The sequence below is a fragment of the Pteropus medius genome, unplaced genomic scaffold (genome assembly GCF_902729225.1).
Source record: "Pteropus medius unplaced genomic scaffold, Ma_sr-lr_union100, whole genome shotgun sequence".
NCBI lineage: Eukaryota > Metazoa > Chordata > Mammalia > Chiroptera > Pteropodidae > Pteropus > Pteropus medius.
In genome coordinates, this window is record NW_024353788.1 from 515983 (window position 1) to 536153 (window position 20171).

General features: G+C 46.7%; 2 protein-coding genes across 11 annotated transcripts; both read right to left on the reverse strand.

Moving 5' to 3' along the window:
* Window positions 1–238: 238 nt before the first annotated feature.
* Window positions 239–3119, reverse strand: NRM (nurim). 3 transcript variants are annotated; one of them, XM_039851190.1, is made up of 4 exons: window positions 2946–3114; window positions 2166–2362; window positions 1458–1634; window positions 239–1123 (listed from the first exon to the last, which is right to left on the reverse strand). In XM_039851190.1, the coding sequence occupies exons 1-4, from the start codon at window positions 3076–3078 to the stop codon at window positions 842–844; spliced, it is 789 nt and encodes a 262-aa protein (XP_039707124.1). In that variant the 5' UTR covers window positions 3079–3114; the 3' UTR covers window positions 239–841. The 3 variants fall into 3 exon arrangements, with proteins under 3 accessions (XP_039707124.1, XP_039707125.1, XP_039707126.1); XM_039851191.1 differs by lacking the exon at window positions 1458–1634 and having other exon boundaries at window positions 2946–3115; XM_039851192.1 differs by lacking the exons at window positions 1458–1634; window positions 2166–2362 and having other exon boundaries at window positions 2946–3119.
* Window positions 3120–5546: 2427 nt separating this feature from the next.
* On the reverse strand, window positions 5547–20087 carry MDC1 (mediator of DNA damage checkpoint 1). 8 transcript variants are annotated; one of them, XM_039851173.1, is made up of 15 exons: window positions 18591–20087; window positions 15994–16132; window positions 15067–15447; window positions 14906–14981; window positions 13143–14608; window positions 12572–12637; window positions 11741–11962; window positions 11018–11061; window positions 9955–10535; window positions 8723–9371; window positions 8527–8643; window positions 8225–8407; window positions 7491–7616; window positions 7268–7378; window positions 5547–6316 (listed from the first exon to the last, which is right to left on the reverse strand). In XM_039851173.1, the coding sequence occupies exons 1-15, from the start codon at window positions 18606–18608 to the stop codon at window positions 6149–6151; spliced, it is 4347 nt and encodes a 1448-aa protein (XP_039707107.1). In that variant the 5' UTR covers window positions 18609–20087; the 3' UTR covers window positions 5547–6148. The 8 variants fall into 8 exon arrangements, with proteins under 8 accessions (XP_039707107.1, XP_039707100.1, XP_039707101.1 ...); XM_039851166.1 differs by having other exon boundaries at window positions 11165–11962; window positions 18591–19045; XM_039851167.1 differs by lacking the exon at window positions 18591–20087 and adding an exon at window positions 18206–18455 and having other exon boundaries at window positions 11165–11962.
* Between the last annotated feature and the right edge of the window lie 84 nt (window positions 20088–20171).

Sequence of the window (20171 nt, forward strand, 5' to 3'; positions counted from 1 at the left end):
CTTTTTAGCGCCCGTCTCCCATGGGTCCCATGGTCTGCCGCAGGGAAATTGGGGGATGTGGAGGAAGGCGGACTGGGCTACTTTGGGAAGGTGGGGGCGGGTCCGCCCGGAGTAGCCGCCGCCCAGTGGTCGCCAGAGGGCGTTGTGGTTGCCCAGACTCGAGTTTTATACGCCCAGGCTCGGGCTTGCCTTCCTTCCTAAATCAGCCCTGCAGCTTGAGATACACTGACAGACTGCGTGTTATATATGATATTTATTTTTCTGCAGCGCGTGTTCCTCAGGAGAACAGGGAGCCCTTAGTCACCCAAATTAAAAGGAGAATCCTCTCAACTAGGTTCAAGTATGGAACCCAGGGGCGGGGCCTAAGGAGGTGGAGAAGCCAACCAGTGGGGCTGGCAGAGATACAAGGCATGGAGGCTGGAGGGGCAGCCACTAGTGTCAAACTTGCAGACCCTGGTCCAGCTTCTAGGAGGGGAGGCGAGACGTGGAGAAGGGCATCCCTGAGGCTCAGAAGCGAGTAACTGTGCCAGGGGAGTGGTCAGACGGGGCTTTTCTTTTGAGGAGGATGGGGAGGGGGGTGTCAAACCTTAATCTGTGAGGAGACCGATAAATTCCCCCACCCCCTCTTCCTGGCTAGTGAGAAGTGGACCTTAAAGTCCAGTGGATGAAACTCAGAATCTAGAGTATGAAGATGGACCCAGGGAGTGGAGTGGATGGAACAGCTCCTTCTATGAAGTCCATGGCTTTAGGCCTCTGGTCTGAAGCACCAGGGCCTGGATGTCAAGGGATTTGAATTCTGCGAGGGAGAGGAAGTACAGGACTTGGAACCAGAGTTAGCTTCTCACTTAGTCTCCCCATCCTGGGGCCTGGAGAGCAGGTGGAGTTTTCTTTGCAGCTGGGCTCGGAGGTAGCGGAGGTCTTGCTGGTCAAGTCCATGAGCCAGACCCAGGTAGAGGGTAAGGAGGAGAGCGAGGAGGAGGCGGTCAGTGCCCAGAGTGGGCACCACCCACAGCACTGTCAGCAGCTCCACACAAACTGGGTGGCGCAGGTGGGAGAAGAGTCTCAGAGCCCGCGGAGACTTCAGGGTGAGAGGTTCGCCTAGCCCCAGCACATGGTAGTATACCTAGGAGAAGGAGAACATCTTAGAAATGGGAGTCAAAGCCCTTTTCAAAACAGTCACCTTTTCCTCTCCTTCCAGCCACCCTCCTTCTATAACTCAGGCCCAGGGACCACCGTTCTAAGTCTTGGGCCATGAACCTTCCCCAGGCCCAGGAAGCCCATAGTTTTTAGCCCTTGAGAGAGAATTGAGAGGAGACTATCTTACAAGAAAGGGGGAGGTAAGGGAGCCAAAACCAAGAGGAAGGTAGAAGAGCATGGGGGTGGGGGGGAATCCTTGGAAGGGAAAGAGGCATTCTAGAAAAGATCAGAGGTCTCAGGTAGGGATCTGGGAGCCTCACCTGTTTGAGGCCCATGAGCTCGGCGTAGTCAAAGACGAGAAGGATGCTGAAGATGAGGAGCCAGGAAATGATGTGGAGCACAAAGCACAGGAGGGGCACCCAGGTGGCCCATGGCTCAGTCCGAGCTGCCCACAGCACAGGACCTCTGGGAACAGACTCCCAGTATCGCATCACCAGCTAAGGAAGGATGAGAGGCTGGGTATCCTAGCAACCCACCCTTCAGAGACCCAGACCCAGAGGATGCCCCCATCCCAGGCTGGCCTGAAGCTCTCTCTCTAGCTTTACTATGAGCATCATAGTGGGGGGTGCTACTTTGTGTACTTCTCTGGTCACCCCATCCAGAGAAGTGTACAAAGTAGCTTATGCCAAGCATCCATTGAGAAGATAGATGAGTACTAAGTGGGAAGCCTTCCCTTGGTTTTGAAGAAAGTAGGTTTGAAGAGGAGTTAAGGAAAGGATCTCAAGCAGTGGCAGAGGTGAGAATGCACTTGGTATGCATGCTTGGGGAATGACAAGCAGTACACCCTTCTTGATAAAAAGTAGGGCTTGTGCTGTAGAGGAATGGAAGCTGAGATTAGAGTCCTGAACACCCTCAGTTCCCCTCCTAAACCTACATTTTATGAGAAGCCAAAGGTCTTTGCCTCTGCAATCTAGGGCATCCTTCTAGACTCTGTTTCCCTTGGGGACCCAGCTGCCAGGGCCTCATACCTGCAAGGCTAAGGCAGTGCATGCCACATACAATGACCTCTGAAGGACCCCAAAGTACCGGGACATCCATGCCTTCACTGTCTCAGTTGCCATGAGGCTGTGTTGCCCCACAAATAGTAGCAGGAGCCCCAGATCCCAAGCCAGAGGGGCAAGAATGCTTCGGTCCTGCAAGGCAGCCAGCCATCCCTGGTGGGCATCTAGGGGGAGTTGGAGAAAGTGACAAATAAACAAGAAGATGGTGGGAAACACCTTATGCTCATCTCCTCTTGGGGCCCCAAGCTTTCAAGATGGGGTTCCTTAATGCTTTCAAGAGCCTTAATGCTTCCTTTCTAGGCTTTGATCACCTCACTTCCCCATTCCCAGTTTCTTCCCTCTTTCCCAGGCCTCCTTCAGAGCTGGGGAAGATGATTCCTGTTGGGCAGTTACAAAGACATAGCAGGAGAGGCCACCCTTATATCGCTTCTCTAAATGCTGCTTCTTTTTTAAATTTTTTTTTAATACTCTCCTCTCCATAGTCCTCTCTACAAAGTACTTTCCTAGCATACACTGTTTATCGCCCTTTCCCACCGCCTCAGTCCTCACTTTCCAGCCTCTCCAAATCGCTAATCCTTGAGTTCCTAATTTAGCTCTCAGGTCTCTTCTGCAGTTTCTCTGAGAAACTCGGCTCTAGTTCCCACTCCCACATTTCCCCGGTCATTCAGGTACAAACCCCGCCCCCGCTCCCTTTCCTTGGGCTCCACCTCCCTACCCCAGAGCTTATCCTCGATCCCTCCCGCTCACCCGGACCATCAGACTTCGGCATCCCTCCAAGAAGTGGCCGAAGGGAGGTAAAGCGCACGAACTCCACTCCAGTGCCAAAGGCCAGAATGAAAGAGGCAAGGGCGGCAGGGACCAGGAGCAATGCAGTGGCCATGGCGAGAAACCGAGGGGCGGGGAAGGGGGTGGGCTTGAGGTTCCCGCGGCCGCAGGCCCCGCCTCCAGCCCCGCCTCTCGTCTGGGATCCTGCCCAGGGGGGTGGGTCTTCTGCGCGCTGACGCCAGGGCTTCCCGCCTGCTGCTTCTGCCGACCGCTGCAAAGCCAAGGCCGGGTTGCTTTTCCGGAGCCTGCAGTCCCCACGTCACAGAGGGAAGGTTAGAATCCCAAGTGAGAGGTGAAAGGGCAGCAGCTCGGCAGCACTCACGTCGGTTGAATTCCACTTCAGCTAATTTTTCCATCTAAAATGAAGACAATTCTTCTTTTTCGGGGTTCTTGTGGAAACAGCAATAGGAACCCCCCTTCTTTAATAGCCCTGGCTGGAAAACAGCCAGAGTCAGAGGTTCTCATGCCTCAGTTAACATTTAATAATGAACGGTGAGACGACGGCTGAGAACCTAAAGCTCTCAGTCACCTATTACATCTTATTAGACTGAAAAAAAGAGTTAGCGACTATTTTACCGCAAAATAACTTAATGCTTGTTCTGTAACTTACTAAAAAGTTTAGTTGTTGCTTCTCCACTTGCTAAGAAAGGCAAAGAACTGCTTTGTAATACTAAAAGATTTGTTCTAATGCCAAAGGTTGCTTTGTAACCATGAGAATATAAATGTGAAAATATGGTAGAAAGCTTTATTACAGTTGTAAACCTTGCAGTAGATTAATTTTATCCAAGTTTGTGATTATCAATGACTTTGCAACTCCATTAGTCAGAAACAACTAAAATCTTTTGTTAAACATATTTCCCTTACAGACCTGTTTGTGATAGAGACTAACATTCATGTCTAAAAAGCAAAGTAAAAGGGTTTTTTTCTCCATCGGATTTAAAGATCATATACTTACAGTAGCTATCACCATGGTACGACCTTAGACATTGTTAAGCCAATTCCCTCAACTTATAGAACAAGCCCAAAGAGATAAAATTTCCCAAGATGAGAATTAAGGAGCTGCTAGTCCCGTGGGCTCATGGATGAGAAAACTGCCAAGCAGCAACTCACAGGCTCTACATATTCCTTCTCCCTCCCCGAAGTTCAGTACTCCCACCCTCCTCTGAATCAACCTTATTCCTCCTCTCAATCAACGCTATTGTATACTGTACTAGACATCTTATATTTTCCTTCCAGATCCACTCCATCGCGCTTTCTGCTTGAGTAAGCTGTCCTGAATGGACTACATCAATAAAAATCATCCTTTCGAATTTAGAGGTTACCACAGAGCTGTGGGTACTGCAGTATTCTTTGTGATTTCTCTACATGCTGCCTACTTCTTGGTAATTTTTACTTTATTAAACTCTCCTCAAATTATCCTAATTTGACTGGACCATTGTTTCCTGCCAGGACCCTGACTGATAGAGACACTTATTACACGATGTGCTACAAGCTGTGGGATTCGTTGGAAGTGTAAGATCCCTATTCCCTAGAAGTTTAAACTGAGACACTTAAATGATACCAGTCATTAAGTGAGTGCTAAATGGGGCTATAGAGACAGCAGGTACTGTAAGGAATTCGATGGACCTTAAAGACATGGACAGTTTCACACAGTATGAGGCTTTGAATTGTGCAAGGGGACTAACATTTATTTGGGTCCTACTGTGTGCCACACCCACAAAGGCTGTGCTTAAATATATTAAGAGATTAAGTATATTTAAAAGTCAGTACAGTGTTTGGCAAAGCTTATGCTACATTTTCCAAACTTAGGTATAACCTGCAGAAAAATGTACAAAACTAATGAACTTTTTTTTTATTGAAGTGAAATTCACATAACAATTTTAAAGAGAACAATCCAGTGGCATTTAGTATTTATGTGTGCAACCACCACCTGTCTAGTTCCAAAGCATTTTCATTACCCCAAAATAAAACCCTGTACTCATTATTTCCATCCCCTCACCCTCTGGCAACCACCAATCTGCTCTTTATCTCTATGGATTTACTTATTTTGGATATTTCATGTAAGTGGAATCAGATGTGAACTTTTGTGTCTGGTTTTTTTCACTTAGCATAATGCTTTCGAGGATCATCCTCAAAGCCTTATAGCATGAATCAGTATTTCATCCCTTTTTACAGCTAAATAATAATCCATTGTATTGGTATGCTGCAATTTGTTTATCTAGTCACCTGCTGATGAACATTTGTTTCCACCTTTTGGCTCTTGTGAAAAGTGTTGATAGGAACATTTGTGTGAACAAGTGTTTTAATTGAGGTGTATACCTACAAGTTGAATTGCTGGGTCATTTGGTAGTGATGTATTTAACTTTTTGAGAAACTATCAAACTGTTTACCATAGTGGCTAAACCATTTTACATTTCTACCAGCAATGTATAAGGGTTCCAACTTCTTCATAGCCTTGTAAATCAAACAACTTTTAAAAACTTAAATTTAAGAAATGTTATATATAAAGAAAACTTTACACCATAAGGCACAGATTGAATATTTATTTATCATAGAGGTTACGCCTAAGCTCCAATTTATAAATACTGGAAAAGCAGGCCAGAAAAGTGCAGAGACTTGCTCAAATTCAAAGCTAAAGGATGCTTCTAACACGATGGGGCCAGGAGAGAGGAAAATATTTTAGTAGCATTTCATAACTCCACCCTCATAATTCAAGCATCCCTTCAAGTTCCTGATACCAAAATTGTTTCCACTATCTTTCAGAGGATAAGAATCCCAGAAAGAAAAGAAGAGAGATGGCTTTCAAATGGGAGGCAGGACACTGTGCCACTGAGCAATAAGTACATCAGTCCCAGCAATAAATACATCAGTCCAACTAAAGATAGAACTACTTAAGATATCTCAACAAAAGATCAGCCAACTTTAAATGGCCATTTAAAAAAATCTGTTGCTCCCAAGCTCCCTAACTTTGTTTTCCCCTAAGCCTTTTCGGCCCCACCCATGTTTTAAGACAAATCAGATTAATATACCCCATTCCTTTCTAAAGCCCTAAGTTCTTTCTTCCAAATATTTTCTAACACTTCATTTAATGGTCTGGGAGGGAAAAGGGTACTGGGGTAGAGTTTTTAGGTGGATGACATTTCCAAAGTGGAGAGAACAAAGGCCTCTGGCTTGGCTTCCTGTTTCAGCACTCCTGTTAGCAGGAACTCAGGTGAAAGGATGGGCAGGCCAACCCGAAATGGAATGGAGCATCGAGGAAAGTCCTGGGAGCATGTGATCACAACTCTCTGAGGCTGGGGAAGAGAGAGAGAAAAGACAGAAAGTCAAAGGTGAAAAAGAATCCTAGAAATAGGGTTAGGACCCACTCATCAGTCTTTGCATCACTAAAATGGTACCTCCGGATATTAAGCCACATGAAGCACACTGCACTATCTATGAAGTACTCTTGCCAGAAAAGTTGAATTTACTGAAGCATTTAAAATTAACTAATTTACAGGAAATATAAAAGATAGAAGAATAAGATAAATGACACAACAAGGAAGCAAACATAAAAATCCATACTGAGGAACATTCTAAAGGACAACTGACCTAATTTCTGCAGAAAGTCAATGGCATAAAAAAGGCTGGGTGGGTTAGGGTAAGCTCTGGAGTAGAAGAATTGAGAGATATAACAATTGTGGCAATACATGGACCTTGTTTGAAACCTGAACTGAACTGTAAAAAGACATTTTCAGACAACTGCAGAAATTTGATTAATGGAGTATGAGACAATAACCGAGACACCATTGTTAATTTTGCTATGTATCAATAATGGCATTGTGATTATGTAAAAGAAAATGTACATATTTCTTAGAGATGTGTACTACAAGGATGTAGAAGTAAATAATGTTTGCGGTTTCCTTTCAAATATGTCAGCAAAGAAAATGAAAAAGAAAAAAGGAATAGAAAGCAAATGTAGCAAAATGTAAATTAACCTGTTGAATCTGTGTATTTGGTATATGGAGGTTCACTGCATTGTTCTCTTTTTGCATATATTTGAAATTTTTAAAAATACCAAATAAAAATAAGTCCATTTGGTATTTGCAGACCTCTTCCTTCATTCCTATCCTTTTCTGTACTTCTTCATCCACTCTTCTCACTACTCTATATTCCCAGCTATACCTCCATTTTGTCCTACAACTCTTTGCCATTCTAGCCACCTCTTTAGCTGCCACCTCAGCAGATCCAGAACATACCACCTATACCTTATAGGACCGGGGCATGCTGGATAGGACAGTGCCTCCACAGCAGCTGATGATTTCTCCCATCTGAAGTGGAGGTGGCTGGACTCCAGGGGTCACATGAATCTCATAGCCCTAAGAGGAAGAAAATGGTGAAGACAGTGGATATCTGTACTTAGAGGCGTGGACTGTTAAGAAACTTCTGGAGGGAGGGCTGAAGCATAGGGAGGAAGATAGCCTCTCTCACCTCCAGCAGCCTTCGCTTCTGGGCCCGGCTCAGGGCATCTCGAAGGCTGAAGCCAAAGTTCTTCTCCTGCTCAGGATCAGTCACCACATATTCATCCGGGGGCAAGAAGCAACCAGCCTTGCGGGACTGAGGACAGTACCAGTCAGCATCAAAGCTCAGGCCAGCCCCGTCACCCAACTCTGCTGCTTAGCATTTTCAGGGGAGTGCAAGTGTGTGTGTGTGTGTTTTTTTTTTAACCAAAAACACCTTTAATTCAGTCTTCTTTCCCCTAGGATATCATGATTAACTCATCAAAATGGCATTTATAATGCCTTTTCAAAGCATTCCCTTTTAACAGGAAACAGCTTCACATAATCCAAACATTGAAAGGTTTTTTAAAAATGTGTATTTTGTTATCATTATAAGAAAAAGAATCTAGCATAAGTCAAGGGAATTCATTCATATTTTAGGTTCTCCTCCTCCAGAAGCTAGCATATTATTTACATTTAACAAAATCTGGTCTAATTTAATAATCCTTCTTCCTTCTGGTGTGATTTCACTAGAGGCAGCAGCTGCACCTCTGGGTTAGTGGTAGCATTAGCCAACTATGGCTACACCAGAAGTCAGTGTTTTTTGAATCAAGCCCTACCCTTTTTTCCTGTACCTGCTTTCCTCCCACCACTTTCTAGAGTGCTATGTGAGCAGTCTTCTAGTCATTCTCTCGATTGGTTTGTCATCATCTCCTGGCCTCTCACCTGGTGCAGCCAGTCCAGGGAAAGGATAGGGATGCCCCGCCCCAGGGCACACAGAAACTTGACAGTCCTGCGGATTCGATCAGTCACCAGGTGGGATGCCTCTGCCACTGAGCTGGCCAGACTTCCCCCCAGGGCCAGCACTGCCCGCTCTCCCCGGGCATCCACCACTCCTGTGAAGAGCACCTGTGGAGGGGGTTGGCCTGAGCTGGTCACAGTAACCAGGCTCATCTCCCAAATCCCTTAGGTCTCCTCCCATCCTCCCACATCTACTCCAACAAAGCCCCATGCCCCTTTTCTCCTACTTTGGGGGCTGTGGACTCGTTAAGTTTGGTCCGTCGGAGGCTGCGGCCTGGCATTCCCTTGGGCTCCTCCTCGGTCTGGTCTCTCTTTCTTTTTCCTGGTCCTGTAATCACTACATCCTGGGATTGAGAAGGATTTTAGTGGGAGTTTCAGAGCCCGAGTCCTTTCCCAACTCTGTAGCCCCAGCTCTCTCCTCACCTCTTCCTTCCCTGGCCTCTCTGCAGGGTCTTCCTTTTCCTTGAGGAATGCTGTCTTCTGGGAGACTTCCCCTCTTTGGAGCCGTTTTTGAAGTGGGGGTAAATCCGCAGTACCTAAAGGCCTCTTGTGGTTTTGAGAGGCCTTAGGCGGGGGCTCTGGGGTGAACCCGTATCTACCTGCTTCCTCTGCCTTTTGGATCTGAGGAGCATGAGTGGGTGCCTCAGGAATCTGGGCAAAGGCAGGCGCAGGAATGGTCCTACGGGACTCAGCTGCTTTCACTGCTCCTCGCCTTTGGTTCCTTGAGGACCGGGAGTTAGGTTCAGGGGGTGCAGAGCAAGGTTCATGAATTATGGGAACTGAAAGGGACCCATGCTTCCTAGTGGCCCTTGGCCTCCCGCTGTAATTGCCTTGAGGAATGAGTTCAGGGGAAATAGGCTGGTCTGTGGGAGACTGGAATTCAAGTTTGGTAGAAACCAGCACAGAACTTGTTGTAGACCTTAGTGTCCTGCTCTGAGCACCCTGAGCTATGGCTTCGCGGGTGACAGGCTGGTCAGTGGGGTTGAGAGATTCAAGGTCAAGGGCTGTGGACTCAACTAGTTGGTGGGTCTTGACAGAGGACCTACGTGTCCTGCCCCGAGTGGCCCGAGATGTGGGCTCAAGGGCAACAGGCTGGTGTTTGGTGGAAGGCTGGAGCTCAGGGGCTGTGGGAACAATTGATTCAGGGGTCTTAACAGAGGACCTAGGAGTCCTGCCCTGAGATATGGGTTTGGGGATGACAGGCTGGTCTGTAGGGGTGGAAGGCTGGAGTTCAGGGACTATGGGGACAACTGGTTCAGGGATCTTGACAAAAGATCTATGTGCCCTGCCCCAAGTGGCCCCAGATATGAGCTCAGTGGTGACAGACTGACCTTTGGAGGTAGAAGACTGGAGCTCAGGGGCTGTGAGGACAATTGATTGGGGGGTCTTGACAGAGGACCTGTGTGTCCTGCCCCGAGTAGCCCGAGATGTGGGTCTAGAGGAGACAGGCTGGTCCATGGAAGTGGAATGCTGTAGCTCAGGGGCTGGCGGGATAGTGGTTCAGGGTCTTGACAGAGGACCTATGTGTCCTGCCGAGATGTGGGTTTGGGGGTGACAGGCTGGTTTGTGGGAAATGAAAGCTGGAGCTCAGGGGCTGAGGGGACACTTGGTTCAGGGTCTTGACAGAGGACCTATGTGTCCTGCCCAGTGACCATGTGGGCTTGGGGGTGATGGGCTGGTCTGTGGAGATGGAAGGCTGGAACTCAGGGCCTGTGGGGACAACTGGTGCAGGAGTCTTGACAGAAGACCTACGTGTTCTGCTCCGAGTAACCCGAGATGTGGGTTTGGGGGTTACAGGCTGGTCTTTGGAGGTGGAAGATTGAAGCTCAGGGGCCGTAGGGACAACTGGTGCAGGAGTCATTTCAGAGAACCTACGTGTCCTGATTCGAGTGGCCCAAGATGTGGGCTTAGGGCTGACGGGATGGTCTATGGAGGAGGTAAGGTGGGGCTCCACAGCTAGAGAAGAAACTGGAGATGTCATCCTGGAGGACCCCCAGAGCCTGGCTTTGGGTTCTGCATGAAGAGGGGCCAGCTCTGAGGACAAGGGAGTCTCTAGAGCTTCCTGACTCCCATTTTGCCTGGTCATAGCAATGGGAGGCTCTAAAGAGGGTGGAAAGGGAGAAAGGAGATGAGGTGCAGGATGTTTTTGGCTCTGAGAGATAAGGGGGGTTTCGAGTGGGGATGAAGCTTCAGGTACTGTCGGAGGCAGATAAGCATCTAAGGATTCTGGATCACCCTGCAGAGAAATAGAAGCAAGTGAGGCAGGAAGAAGCAGAGGGAAAATAGGACTGGATACTGTTCTTGATACTTGTTTAGGGTTAGAGTGTGCTCACTGGCATTTCTCTGTCTGGGCCATCTTCCATTAGACTGAGAACTTCCTAGGGAGGGAGCAGTCTTCTTTCCATGGACCTGTCCCCACTAACACCAGTATAGTGTTCTGAGTATATGAATGATGGACGGTTGGGTAAAGAGGAAAAGGACACAAAGAAAGGGATTTTCTTTCTGAGTCAAGTAGCAAGAGACAGAACTTGGGAAACAGATATATAGAAAACAACAGGTGCCATGGTAAAGGGACAGAGAAGCCTACTAAAGCGTGGTGAAAATGGAAGACAATGAAGATGAGAAAGAGTAAATGAAAGCAAGGTCAGGAGAAGGGGTAGTGAAGGGGATGCAGAGGTAACTCGTGGAGTAGAGAGAGGTAGAGAAAGCAGCTCTCACCTTAGAAGGCTCCTCAGCAGGTGGTATCTTGCAATTCAAGTGACCTAGACAGAAAATAAAGACAAGTGTAGCTGAGGTCTAAGCAGTTACTTAGGAGTTATTATGAGGGCTGTGTAACAACTTGAGTTCCCCTCTACCTTCACTCACCTCTCTGCTGCCTCTTCGGGCTCATTGGGGCTCCCCTTTCTCCACCTGACTGGCTCCTGGAAGCTATCAGGGCTGAAGCTAGTCCCTGAAGGTTCCCTGCTCCTACTTCAGGTTCTGGTGTCGAACTGGAGGCCTGTCCTTTCTGGTCCTGGCTCTCTCTTTCTATCTCCTCTTTCTGTGCGCCTCTGTCCAGTATCGCTTTGGGTATGCAGACCTCTAACTCACCTGGCTCACTCTCTCTCTCTGGTGCTAGTTTCTCCGCTTTTCTCTCAAATATCTCTCTTCCAAGAGTCTGCTCTACTACCTTTTTCTCTTGTAGTTCCTTGGATGTCTCATTTTCTACCTTTAAACTCTTCGGATCCTTTTCTATACTTGTACGTTTCACCATTTTATCAGATTCTTGTTTCTGAGTGGCTCTAGCTAACACTTGCTTTTGTTCTCTGTCCTGAAACACTCTGGTTAATTCTTCCTCTCCCATCACATCTTCTCTCTTTCCTTCTGGTGGCAGTTTCTTGGTTTCCCGCCCCAATGGCCCCCTCTTGGGGGTCACCCTCTCTGCTGTTTCTCTTGGTATACCCATGCCTCTCTCCACAGTTTGCATCCCTCTGCCTTGACTCTCCAATGGTTCTGCATGAACTGGGCTTTCTGGATGTTGGTCTCGTCGCATTGCTCTAGATGGAGAAGGGCAAGATCCATGGGCCTCAAGGTGGGCAGCAATGGGCTGGGTTTCAGAGGCCTCAGACTCTCTTGGATAGAAGGGCTGTGTAGCCAAGACCTCCCATGGCTCATCCAGGGCACCTGGAAGTAGAGAATCAGAGAGGAGGGGAGAGGTTGAGAAGGTAACAGATTGAGAAAGTATTAAGATTAATTCATGAACAATAAATCTATATGGGTTATTAAAGGAAAGCTGGGAATAAGGATAGTTGTAACATTTAATGTTTGTCCAAAAAGTAAGACGATACCATCATAAGAAAGCTCTCTTAAAAATTATGTTAGACTAGTTGCTCTATGAGTTTAACTTAATATGGCATTTTTTTCCTAATGAGATGAAGAAACATCAGCAAAATAATTAAAGATTATGAAAGAAATGTGTAGAGGGAGAAAACAAGGATGCCAAGTTAAGGGCACAGAGAAGGGGAGAGTTTCTCATACAGGAGCCTGGAAGCTGCAGTGTGAAGGGCCAGGCCCTTAGGCAGAGTAAACAGGAAGGCCTGGGTAGGTTCATCCTCATGCTCTGGACTGCTACATAAGAAAAAATGGCCTAAGCACAACACATCCATAAAACTCCAATGGCCCATTTTCAGTCTTCGGTCCTGCCCACGCCAGCTTTCACACCCCTCGAGAACCACCAGTCTAATCTCCCAGCTCCTGCTTGCACCAAGGTCCCCATGACACAGATGTCCTAACCTTCCAGGTTCTGATTCTCTCTCTCCACAAAACACTGGGTAGCTTGTAGGTCCAGATCTTCAGAATCTGGTGAGGGAGGAATATAGGATAATAAAAAATCATACTTGCCCCATAACTCCTTACTTTTCCTCTACTGTTCTCTCCCCAATCCAAACCCATATGCAATGAACTGAATGTTTGTGACCCTCCCACCCCCCGCAATTCTTATGTTGAAACTTAATCCCCAGTGTGATAGTATTAGGAGGTAAGTGATTGGGTCCTTGGTAAGTGACTGGGTCATTAGGAGGCCTCATGAATGGGATTAGTGACCTTATAAAGGAGACCCCTTGTCCTCTCATGTGAGGACACAGCAAATTGGCCACCTATGAACCAGGAAGAGGGCCTTCACCAGACACCGAATCTGCCGGTACCTTGATCTTGGACTTTCTAGGCTTTAGAATTGCGAAAAATAAATGTTTATTGTTTATAAGCCTTCTATTCCGTGGTATTTTGTTACAGCAGCTTGAATTAAGACACCCTATAAGCTTTCTTTATCTTAGGAGTTAATGGAGAAAGGCAGGCCAGCACTTACCATCATTGTTGTCTCTAGAGTCTTTGGTCTTGTCCATATGTGGTTCTCTTCCACTTTCTGTGAGAGGCTGGGCTCCCTTTCTCTGTGGCTGGGTGGGCTCCCCTGGAGTACCTGTGTCTACTACCAAATCTGTTAGGTTCTCTTGTGAGACAGGGAGAGGGTCCTCCTCCACTTGTGCTACAGGTGACCCACCCTGAGCCCCCGCCTCAAGAGCTCTCTCCTGCTCAAGAACAGCTAAAGCACATTCTGCTTCCCTTTCAGCTGGAAGCTGGCTTTTTCTTTCATCTGCCACTGCTAAAGCTGCTGAGGATACACCCTCCTCAGCATCTGTTTCATAGTCCCCACCTGGAGGTTGGGCTTCCTCTAGATGTACCACAGGCAACTTTGCTGGGCCCCCTTCTGCTTCCATATTTGTTCGATTTGTCCATACCACAGGCATCTGATGCTTCTCCTGAAGTGTAATAGCTGGCCCTGGTGGGACTTCCTCTTCCACTTGTGTGTTGATGCCCATTGTGGCAGAGGCTTGGTTTCTCTCCAGGTGGACTCCAGGTGAGCTCTTATCTTTCTCCACCTCTATATCACTGTCACCAAAAGGAGGTTGGCTCTTTTCTGAATGTGCTTTGTCTGTGTGACCCTTGGGGACAGATTCTCTCTTTTCCACTAGGAATCCCTCCTCCTCCACATCTGTGTCGCTGTCTTTCCCAGAGGAAGTTTGGCTTTGCTCCAGAATGGCCACAGGTTGTGTCCTGTCCTCTTCCACATCGGTATCTCTGTTCCACACAGCAGCTCGGCTCTCTTTCAGACATGCCAAAGTGAGTGCTGCTGAGACTTCTTCCTCGTCATCTGTATTGCTGTCAATCACCATAGAGACCTGGCTTCTCTCCAGAGGGACCATCAGTGAGGCCTCACCCTTCTCCACATCTGTATCACTATCAGCCAGGGTCTCCTGAAGATGCGCCAAGTCAAGTCCCCCAGGACTGTTTGTACTAACTCCATGGAGGATTTGCCTCTTCTTCATAGGATCTACAGCTGGGGTTGCAGGAACCCCCTCTTCTTCCAGGTCAGTATCACTGTCTATGAAGCCAGAAGGCTGGGTCCTTTCCAGATGGAGGTCAACTGGCCTTCCTGGAGGCCTGCTCTCATCATCCACATCTGTTTCACTGTCCTCCCCAGCAGGTTGGCTCCTCTCCAGAATCACTCCAATTGGAACCACTCCATTCCTCGCATCGCTCTTGATTTTTGTGTCATTGTTCCTCTCCTTCACTGAACACTGATTCTTTTCAAGCTGGATTTCAGTTACGACAGCTTTCGGTTGTTCTGTCTCTGCAGTGGCATCTCTTGTGGCAGCTGAGGAAGCCTCCCCTGCTGCTGGTTGCTGATTTTCTTCCTCATCTGTGTCACTATCCAAGTTGAAGGCAAAAGGTGGCCCCGGGCCATCTGGGGCAAGGGAAGGCCCCTCTTCATCACTATGAAGAAAAGAGAAGAAAAGGTCTATAGAATCTGTTTCCCAGGAAGGGTTACCTGATTCAACTGTGAGCTCCTTGAGGGCAGAGACAAGATAGTATTTGCCTTTCTATCTCCAGCAATTAGTTCTCTACTTGGCATATCAAAGATGTTCAATAAAAATTCAGCTGAGTGAAAGAGTATGTGTGTAGTTCCCCAGCCCCAACTTTCATGATAATTATTTCTCTTAGAGATAGATTCTGCAGACCCTGGTTCCTCTTTCTTCTGAAGACTCAGGTGTCTGGCCCTTCAGCACTCACCTCTCTGGAATTACTGTTGCCACAGGGGAGGACGTGGTCCTTGATTCTTTCACTACACACCTTTCAGAAAGAGAATCTGTCAAGGGTAGAAAGGAGTAAATTGACAGTTTTATACTCACCATCCCTATCTCCTCACCCACACTCCCAATAGACACACTTACCTACTTCCTCTTCTGAGTCCTCAGCCAACAGGAGCCCCTGTGGTTGAGTTCTTCCCTGTACCCTGGGTGTCTCCTCTACAGTTAGAGGGCCCCGGGAGACAAAGGGCAAGGGGACATTCAGGCGATGGTACTGGCAGGGCAAGTCAGCAAACAGAACCAACTCCTGGTCCCTCAGACGATGACTCATGCCAGGGATCAGGACCTTAGGAGGCCTCAGGATTTGAGTACCATTGAGGCTCCCACAATCCCGGAGGACAGGTGCCTTGTCCCAGGCCAAGATTTCAATCACTGCATGTTGTTTGGAGATGGATGGAAAGGGCAGAGCCACAGAGCAATCAGGCATTCGGCCTACCACATTCTTTCCGAGGTAGAGTGGGAAATCTAAGAATTAGAGAGGTAGATAGGTTTCAAGGCCACAGTTGTGGCCTGCTATTAGGAAAATGTTCCTGTTAAGTACCCCACTAGTCACTCAAGATCCCCGCATGCATTAGAAAAATAAAAGGCCCCAGGAAATCTAGATAATGATGTAATGCATCATTCATAGCCAACACCTCATCTATACCAGACTTTTTTTGTGATAAAATAGACATAAAAGATACCATTTTAACCATTTTTAAGTTTATAGCTCAGTGGTATTAAGTATATTCACACTGTTGTATAACCATCACCACCACCCATTTTTAGACCATGCTGAATTTTTATCTGAATCTCTTCATCTTCTCCTACCAAAGTCAAGTCACCTCCAGTGAGTCCAGGGTACTTGCTTGGGACCATCAACACAATCACCCCCCTCTTCTCCATTCCCAGTAAAAAAAAAATATTTCCAGATATCTTTAAAATACGCATAAGCTTCTTACAACCCTTAACCACCTCCCCAGAAAAATAAAGAGGTCTATACCAGTACTTCAGCACTCAACATCCTCTGACCTTTTTCTGGTCCATGGGCACTACTGAAGATATGTAGTCGCCCTAGGGGCTCCAAGCTATGCCCCAAAGATTCACTGGGTCTCTCTGTCTCCTCCTCTTCTTCAACCTCCCAACTAATAGCCTGAGTGTCCTCCATGATCTGGGAAGGAAACACATTATCATCATCTCTATTGTTGGTTCACATACACAGTCTCAGAGAGGAGACTCACAACCGGGGGTAAACTTCGATAGTTATAAGGGTTGATGCTTCTCTTACGCCAAGCACCCTGTTGTTATCCTTCTGAAGCATTGAAACAATATTTTTGACCATGACACAGAAATATTATAAGGTCCCAAGTTCACAAATAGATGCTCCTCCACATCCCGATAAATCCACTGTAAGTTGAAAATATTGTTAAGTTGAAAATGCATTTAATACACCTAACCTACCAAAGATCATAGCTTAGCCCAGCCTACCTTAAATATGCTCAGAACACTTACTTTAGCCTACAGTTGAGCAAAATCATCTAATGCAAAGCCTATTTTATAATAAAGTGTTGAATATCTCACATAATTTACTATGTATATCACTTTTGCAATATTGTAAAGTCGAAAAATCATAAGTCAAAGCATCATAACTTGGAGAACATCTGTATATACATATACACATACTTATTTATATGGACAAACATATGAGAACTAATTCTTAGCCTTACTGTGTTTCTGGCTGCAAAGCCTATGCTTTTTACACTTACTACATACAATACACCGATAGTTTTCATTTTGCTTTTTCTATTCTCTATTTTTAAATGCCAATTTGCAACCCACTAAATTGATCTCAACATCCACTTTAGAGATGCAACTAAGTTTGAAAAACATTTTAAAGGGAGTTAACTTTTGCCAAGCATCAACTGTGTGTTGGGCATTGTCTTGTGTATTAGGCATACAAGCCGTATGAGGCAAGCATGTAGAAAACAAAAGCTAAAAATATTAAATAATTTGCTCAAGATAACATAGCAGGTAAGTGGAAAGGATAGAAATAAATGTGTTTCTGGCTGCAAAGCCTATGCTTTTTACACTTTACCAAACCATCCCAGTATGATCAGACTAAACCGACTCTTTTGTCACAAGAACCTTGTAAAGTATTATTATCTTCTATTTCTCAGATAAAGAAACTGCAACACAGATGGGTTAAGAAATTTGCCCAAGATCTCCCACATAAGGTCTCTCCTCTGTTTAATATTCTTTGATGGCTTATCATGCCCAAAGGATAAAATAAAAATCTAAACTTCTTAGCAAGAGCCTCCATGATCTGAACCTCATGTCCCGCAATGTATTCACTACCTCCTAAGTCTATGGTTAGCTACATGGACCTTCTCCTCGGTCTCTGAACACATTGTCCCCCACAACTGCATGCCTTAGACCAGCTCGTTGGCCCTTCTCTCCTAGTTTTCTGGTCCAATTCCTACCCATCCTTTCTGATTCGGTTCAAATGTTACTTCCTCAGCAAAGCTTTTCCTGGAGTTTTCCCTGCTTTCTGGTGTTCCTGATGTATTCCCATGTTCCACAGTGGTCAAAGGACTTCTACCTATCTTGACACTTCTCATTATATTGTAACCATTACTTTCCATTTCTGCCTGAATTCACACACTCCCTCGAGAACTGGAACAGTAGAACCGTGTCTTTTCCCCTAGGGTCCATCATATTCACTCGACTAGTTTCCACACCTGGTACCGTTCGAAGTGTTAGGGGTACATTCACGAACCAAACATAATATTAACCCTGCCCTCCTGGAAGTTATGTCATCAAATCTACTAATGAAAGAACCAATGAAAGCAGATGAAAACAACATAGCATGAGTGTAATTCACTTAGAAAGATGCCACCCTAGGGGGAAACCGTTGACAGGGAAAGTTGGATGCCTCCAATGGAGATAGTTCTAACTCTGTCCTTATGACTGGCGAACTCAGCGGGTGCCCACGACACCTGGCTCCAATCCAATAGGCCATCACCTTTGATCCCCACCCTGGTGGGTTCCCTCCTGGCCCAACGGTCTCCCAGTGTTTTCATACCTAAACTCGGGGCGGGGCGTCAAGTAAGGATGAGTATTATAATCCCAGAAGCAAATTTCCAAGTCTCCTCCGCCCAGTCTCACCCAAGACACGCCCCTCCCGCCCTCCGGGAGAACCAAGATGGCACCCGGGGAGCCGCAGGCGAGGCCCCCTAGAACTCACCTACTTTGAGTCCCCGCGCGCGCCACCAGTAACGGCCGCGACCGGGTGGCGCGAGCGCTCTAGCTGGGACAGAGCCTATTCGCTGATTGGTTCCGGTCGCTGTCTTTCATAGCCCTGATGCAAAGCGACTGACAAAGCCCCGGATACGGAGGCACAGCCAAAGCCCCGCCCTTTCCCCCACCCGCTTACAGCTCAAAGGAGCGGCTTCTCCCGGAAGACAGATCGGTTGAGAGAGGTGGAGGCGGCGGTACGCACACAGAACAGCGCACCTCGATTGGGCAGCTCCAGGGGAGCACCCGCTTCACCACCCACCGCCCACTTCCCGCGCAGATATCAAAATCGCGACCACAGAGTCTCGCTGCCGGCGGCGCCTAGAGGGGCTTACCATAGTCTCTTGATGCATCTAGTGCGGCCAGAGCGCCCTTCCTAGGTCTTCCCAGACGTGGTGGCTGCTGACTCATGAGAAATGAAAATGGGTTGCAATCGTGGCCGGAGGCTGCAGTTTGGAGAACAGCCCACAGGCGTGGCGCTTGAGGACTCCTCACTGCAACGGCAGTTCATTTCCTTTTGATTTGGCTTGTTTAGTAGAAGTCATGTCATTTCCTCCCTGAGAATACAGCCCTGATGGACATTTTGAGGTCATTTTCCTAAAGCAAAGGTCCCGAGGCCAAAAGCGAGAACCATTTTGCTAACCAACTTAAGGCTTACCGAGGTCTTTCAAGGAGTGAAGAAAGGATGCTAAAATCATTTGTTTCGTTATCTCATACTTAGAAGATAGTAACAATTTGACATATGTATAATGTAGGAAGGCCTTTTGCATTCGCTGCCTCACTTCATTCTGACCACAATAATCAAATAGGCAGAAGTGAATTTTACAGAAGAAATTGAAACTCCGCGAAGTTAAATGACGTGGCTAAGTTCCTACAGTTAATGTAAGAGACAAATTGAAACATGTCCTCTGATTCTAAATTCCGAACTCTCTCACTACCACAAAATAACTTTTATTGTGATCATGCCCTAAAACGTAAAACATTCTATTTTAAGTGGGTAGAGGGTCTTACGCAATTCGATATTTTCATTTAGAAGGTGATTGAGAGGTGTTGAATCTTATGTGAATTTACAATGATGACCTTTCTATCACATGTCCTCTATTACAGTGCTTACCACTCTGTTTATACACTTCTCACCAAATTGCAAGAGCCTGGGGACCAGGGAGCTAATTTATAATAATTTTTGTATCCCTAGCTCCTGATTTGGTAGACACTTAGTATCTAACACGTGAGTTAACCCCGAGAAGAAACATGCCACTCTGATTTGAGCCCATCCAGTTTTCTCCCATGAATCCCCTTTTCCCCCATTTTTTCAGCTCTAAGGCTCTTGAAAATTTGCAATGGCAGCCACCTAATGAAATCAGTGGATTGAAACAGCACTGACTTCAGCAAAGTGTCTAAAGGCAGGCTGGAAAGACTCTGCAATTCTAACAGGTATCTCGCCTCATAGTTCTCTGATGAGACCACAGTCTTCAACGGTGCTCTGAGGTCCAGATCTCTTACATGGACGAAGACTTCCACTTCACAGATCCCAGATATCAGCTTCTCTAAACCATTCCGTTTATTCTTTGAATATACCCTCCAATTACATCTCTATCCTGCAAAGCCCTTGCTGCAATTGTTTGTTTCTCTTTCTAAACATCATTAGAAAACTCCCAAGAAAATAGCAAGAAGGCAATCCCCTTCTTTTTTCTGAGGTACAGCAAGAAGGCAACCCCCTTTTTTTCTGAGATATCGGGGGGAGCAGCAGCTTAGTGGTCACCAAAGGGCCAGCTGTTAGTGGTCACCAAATGTAGCAGAGCAGGGTGCTACATTTCTCCCCATTTTTCGCTGAGCTAAGCGGCCCTGTCTTCCCAAGAGCTACCGCAGCATGGAGCTTTCAGGGCGTGCCTACTCCACCTTCCAACGCCTGACAC

Excerpts from the sequence above, each read along its gene's own strand:
- NRM (XM_039851190.1), bottom strand. The coding sequence starts at position 3,078 with ATGGCCACTGCATTGCTCCTGGTCCCTGCCGCCCTTGCCTCTTTCATT. Across the intron at positions 1,635-2,165 it reads GCACTGCCTTAGCCTTGCAG|CTGGTGATGCGATACTGGGA; the intron begins GTATGAGGCCCT and ends ATCCTTCCTTAG. Across the intron at positions 1,124-1,457 it reads AGCTCATGGGCCTCAAACAG|GTATACTACCATGTGCTGGG; the intron begins GTGAGGCTCCCA and ends TCCTTCTCCTAG.
- MDC1 (XM_039851166.1), bottom strand. Across the intron at positions 12,638-13,142 it reads CTCTAGAGACAACAATGATG|ATTCTGAAGATCTGGACCTA; the intron begins GTAAGTGCTGGC and ends CTCCCTCACCAG. Across the intron at positions 10,536-11,017 it reads CTGCTGAGGAGCCTTCTAAG|GGTGATCCAGAATCCTTAGA; the intron begins GTGAGAGCTGCT and ends ATTTCTCTGCAG.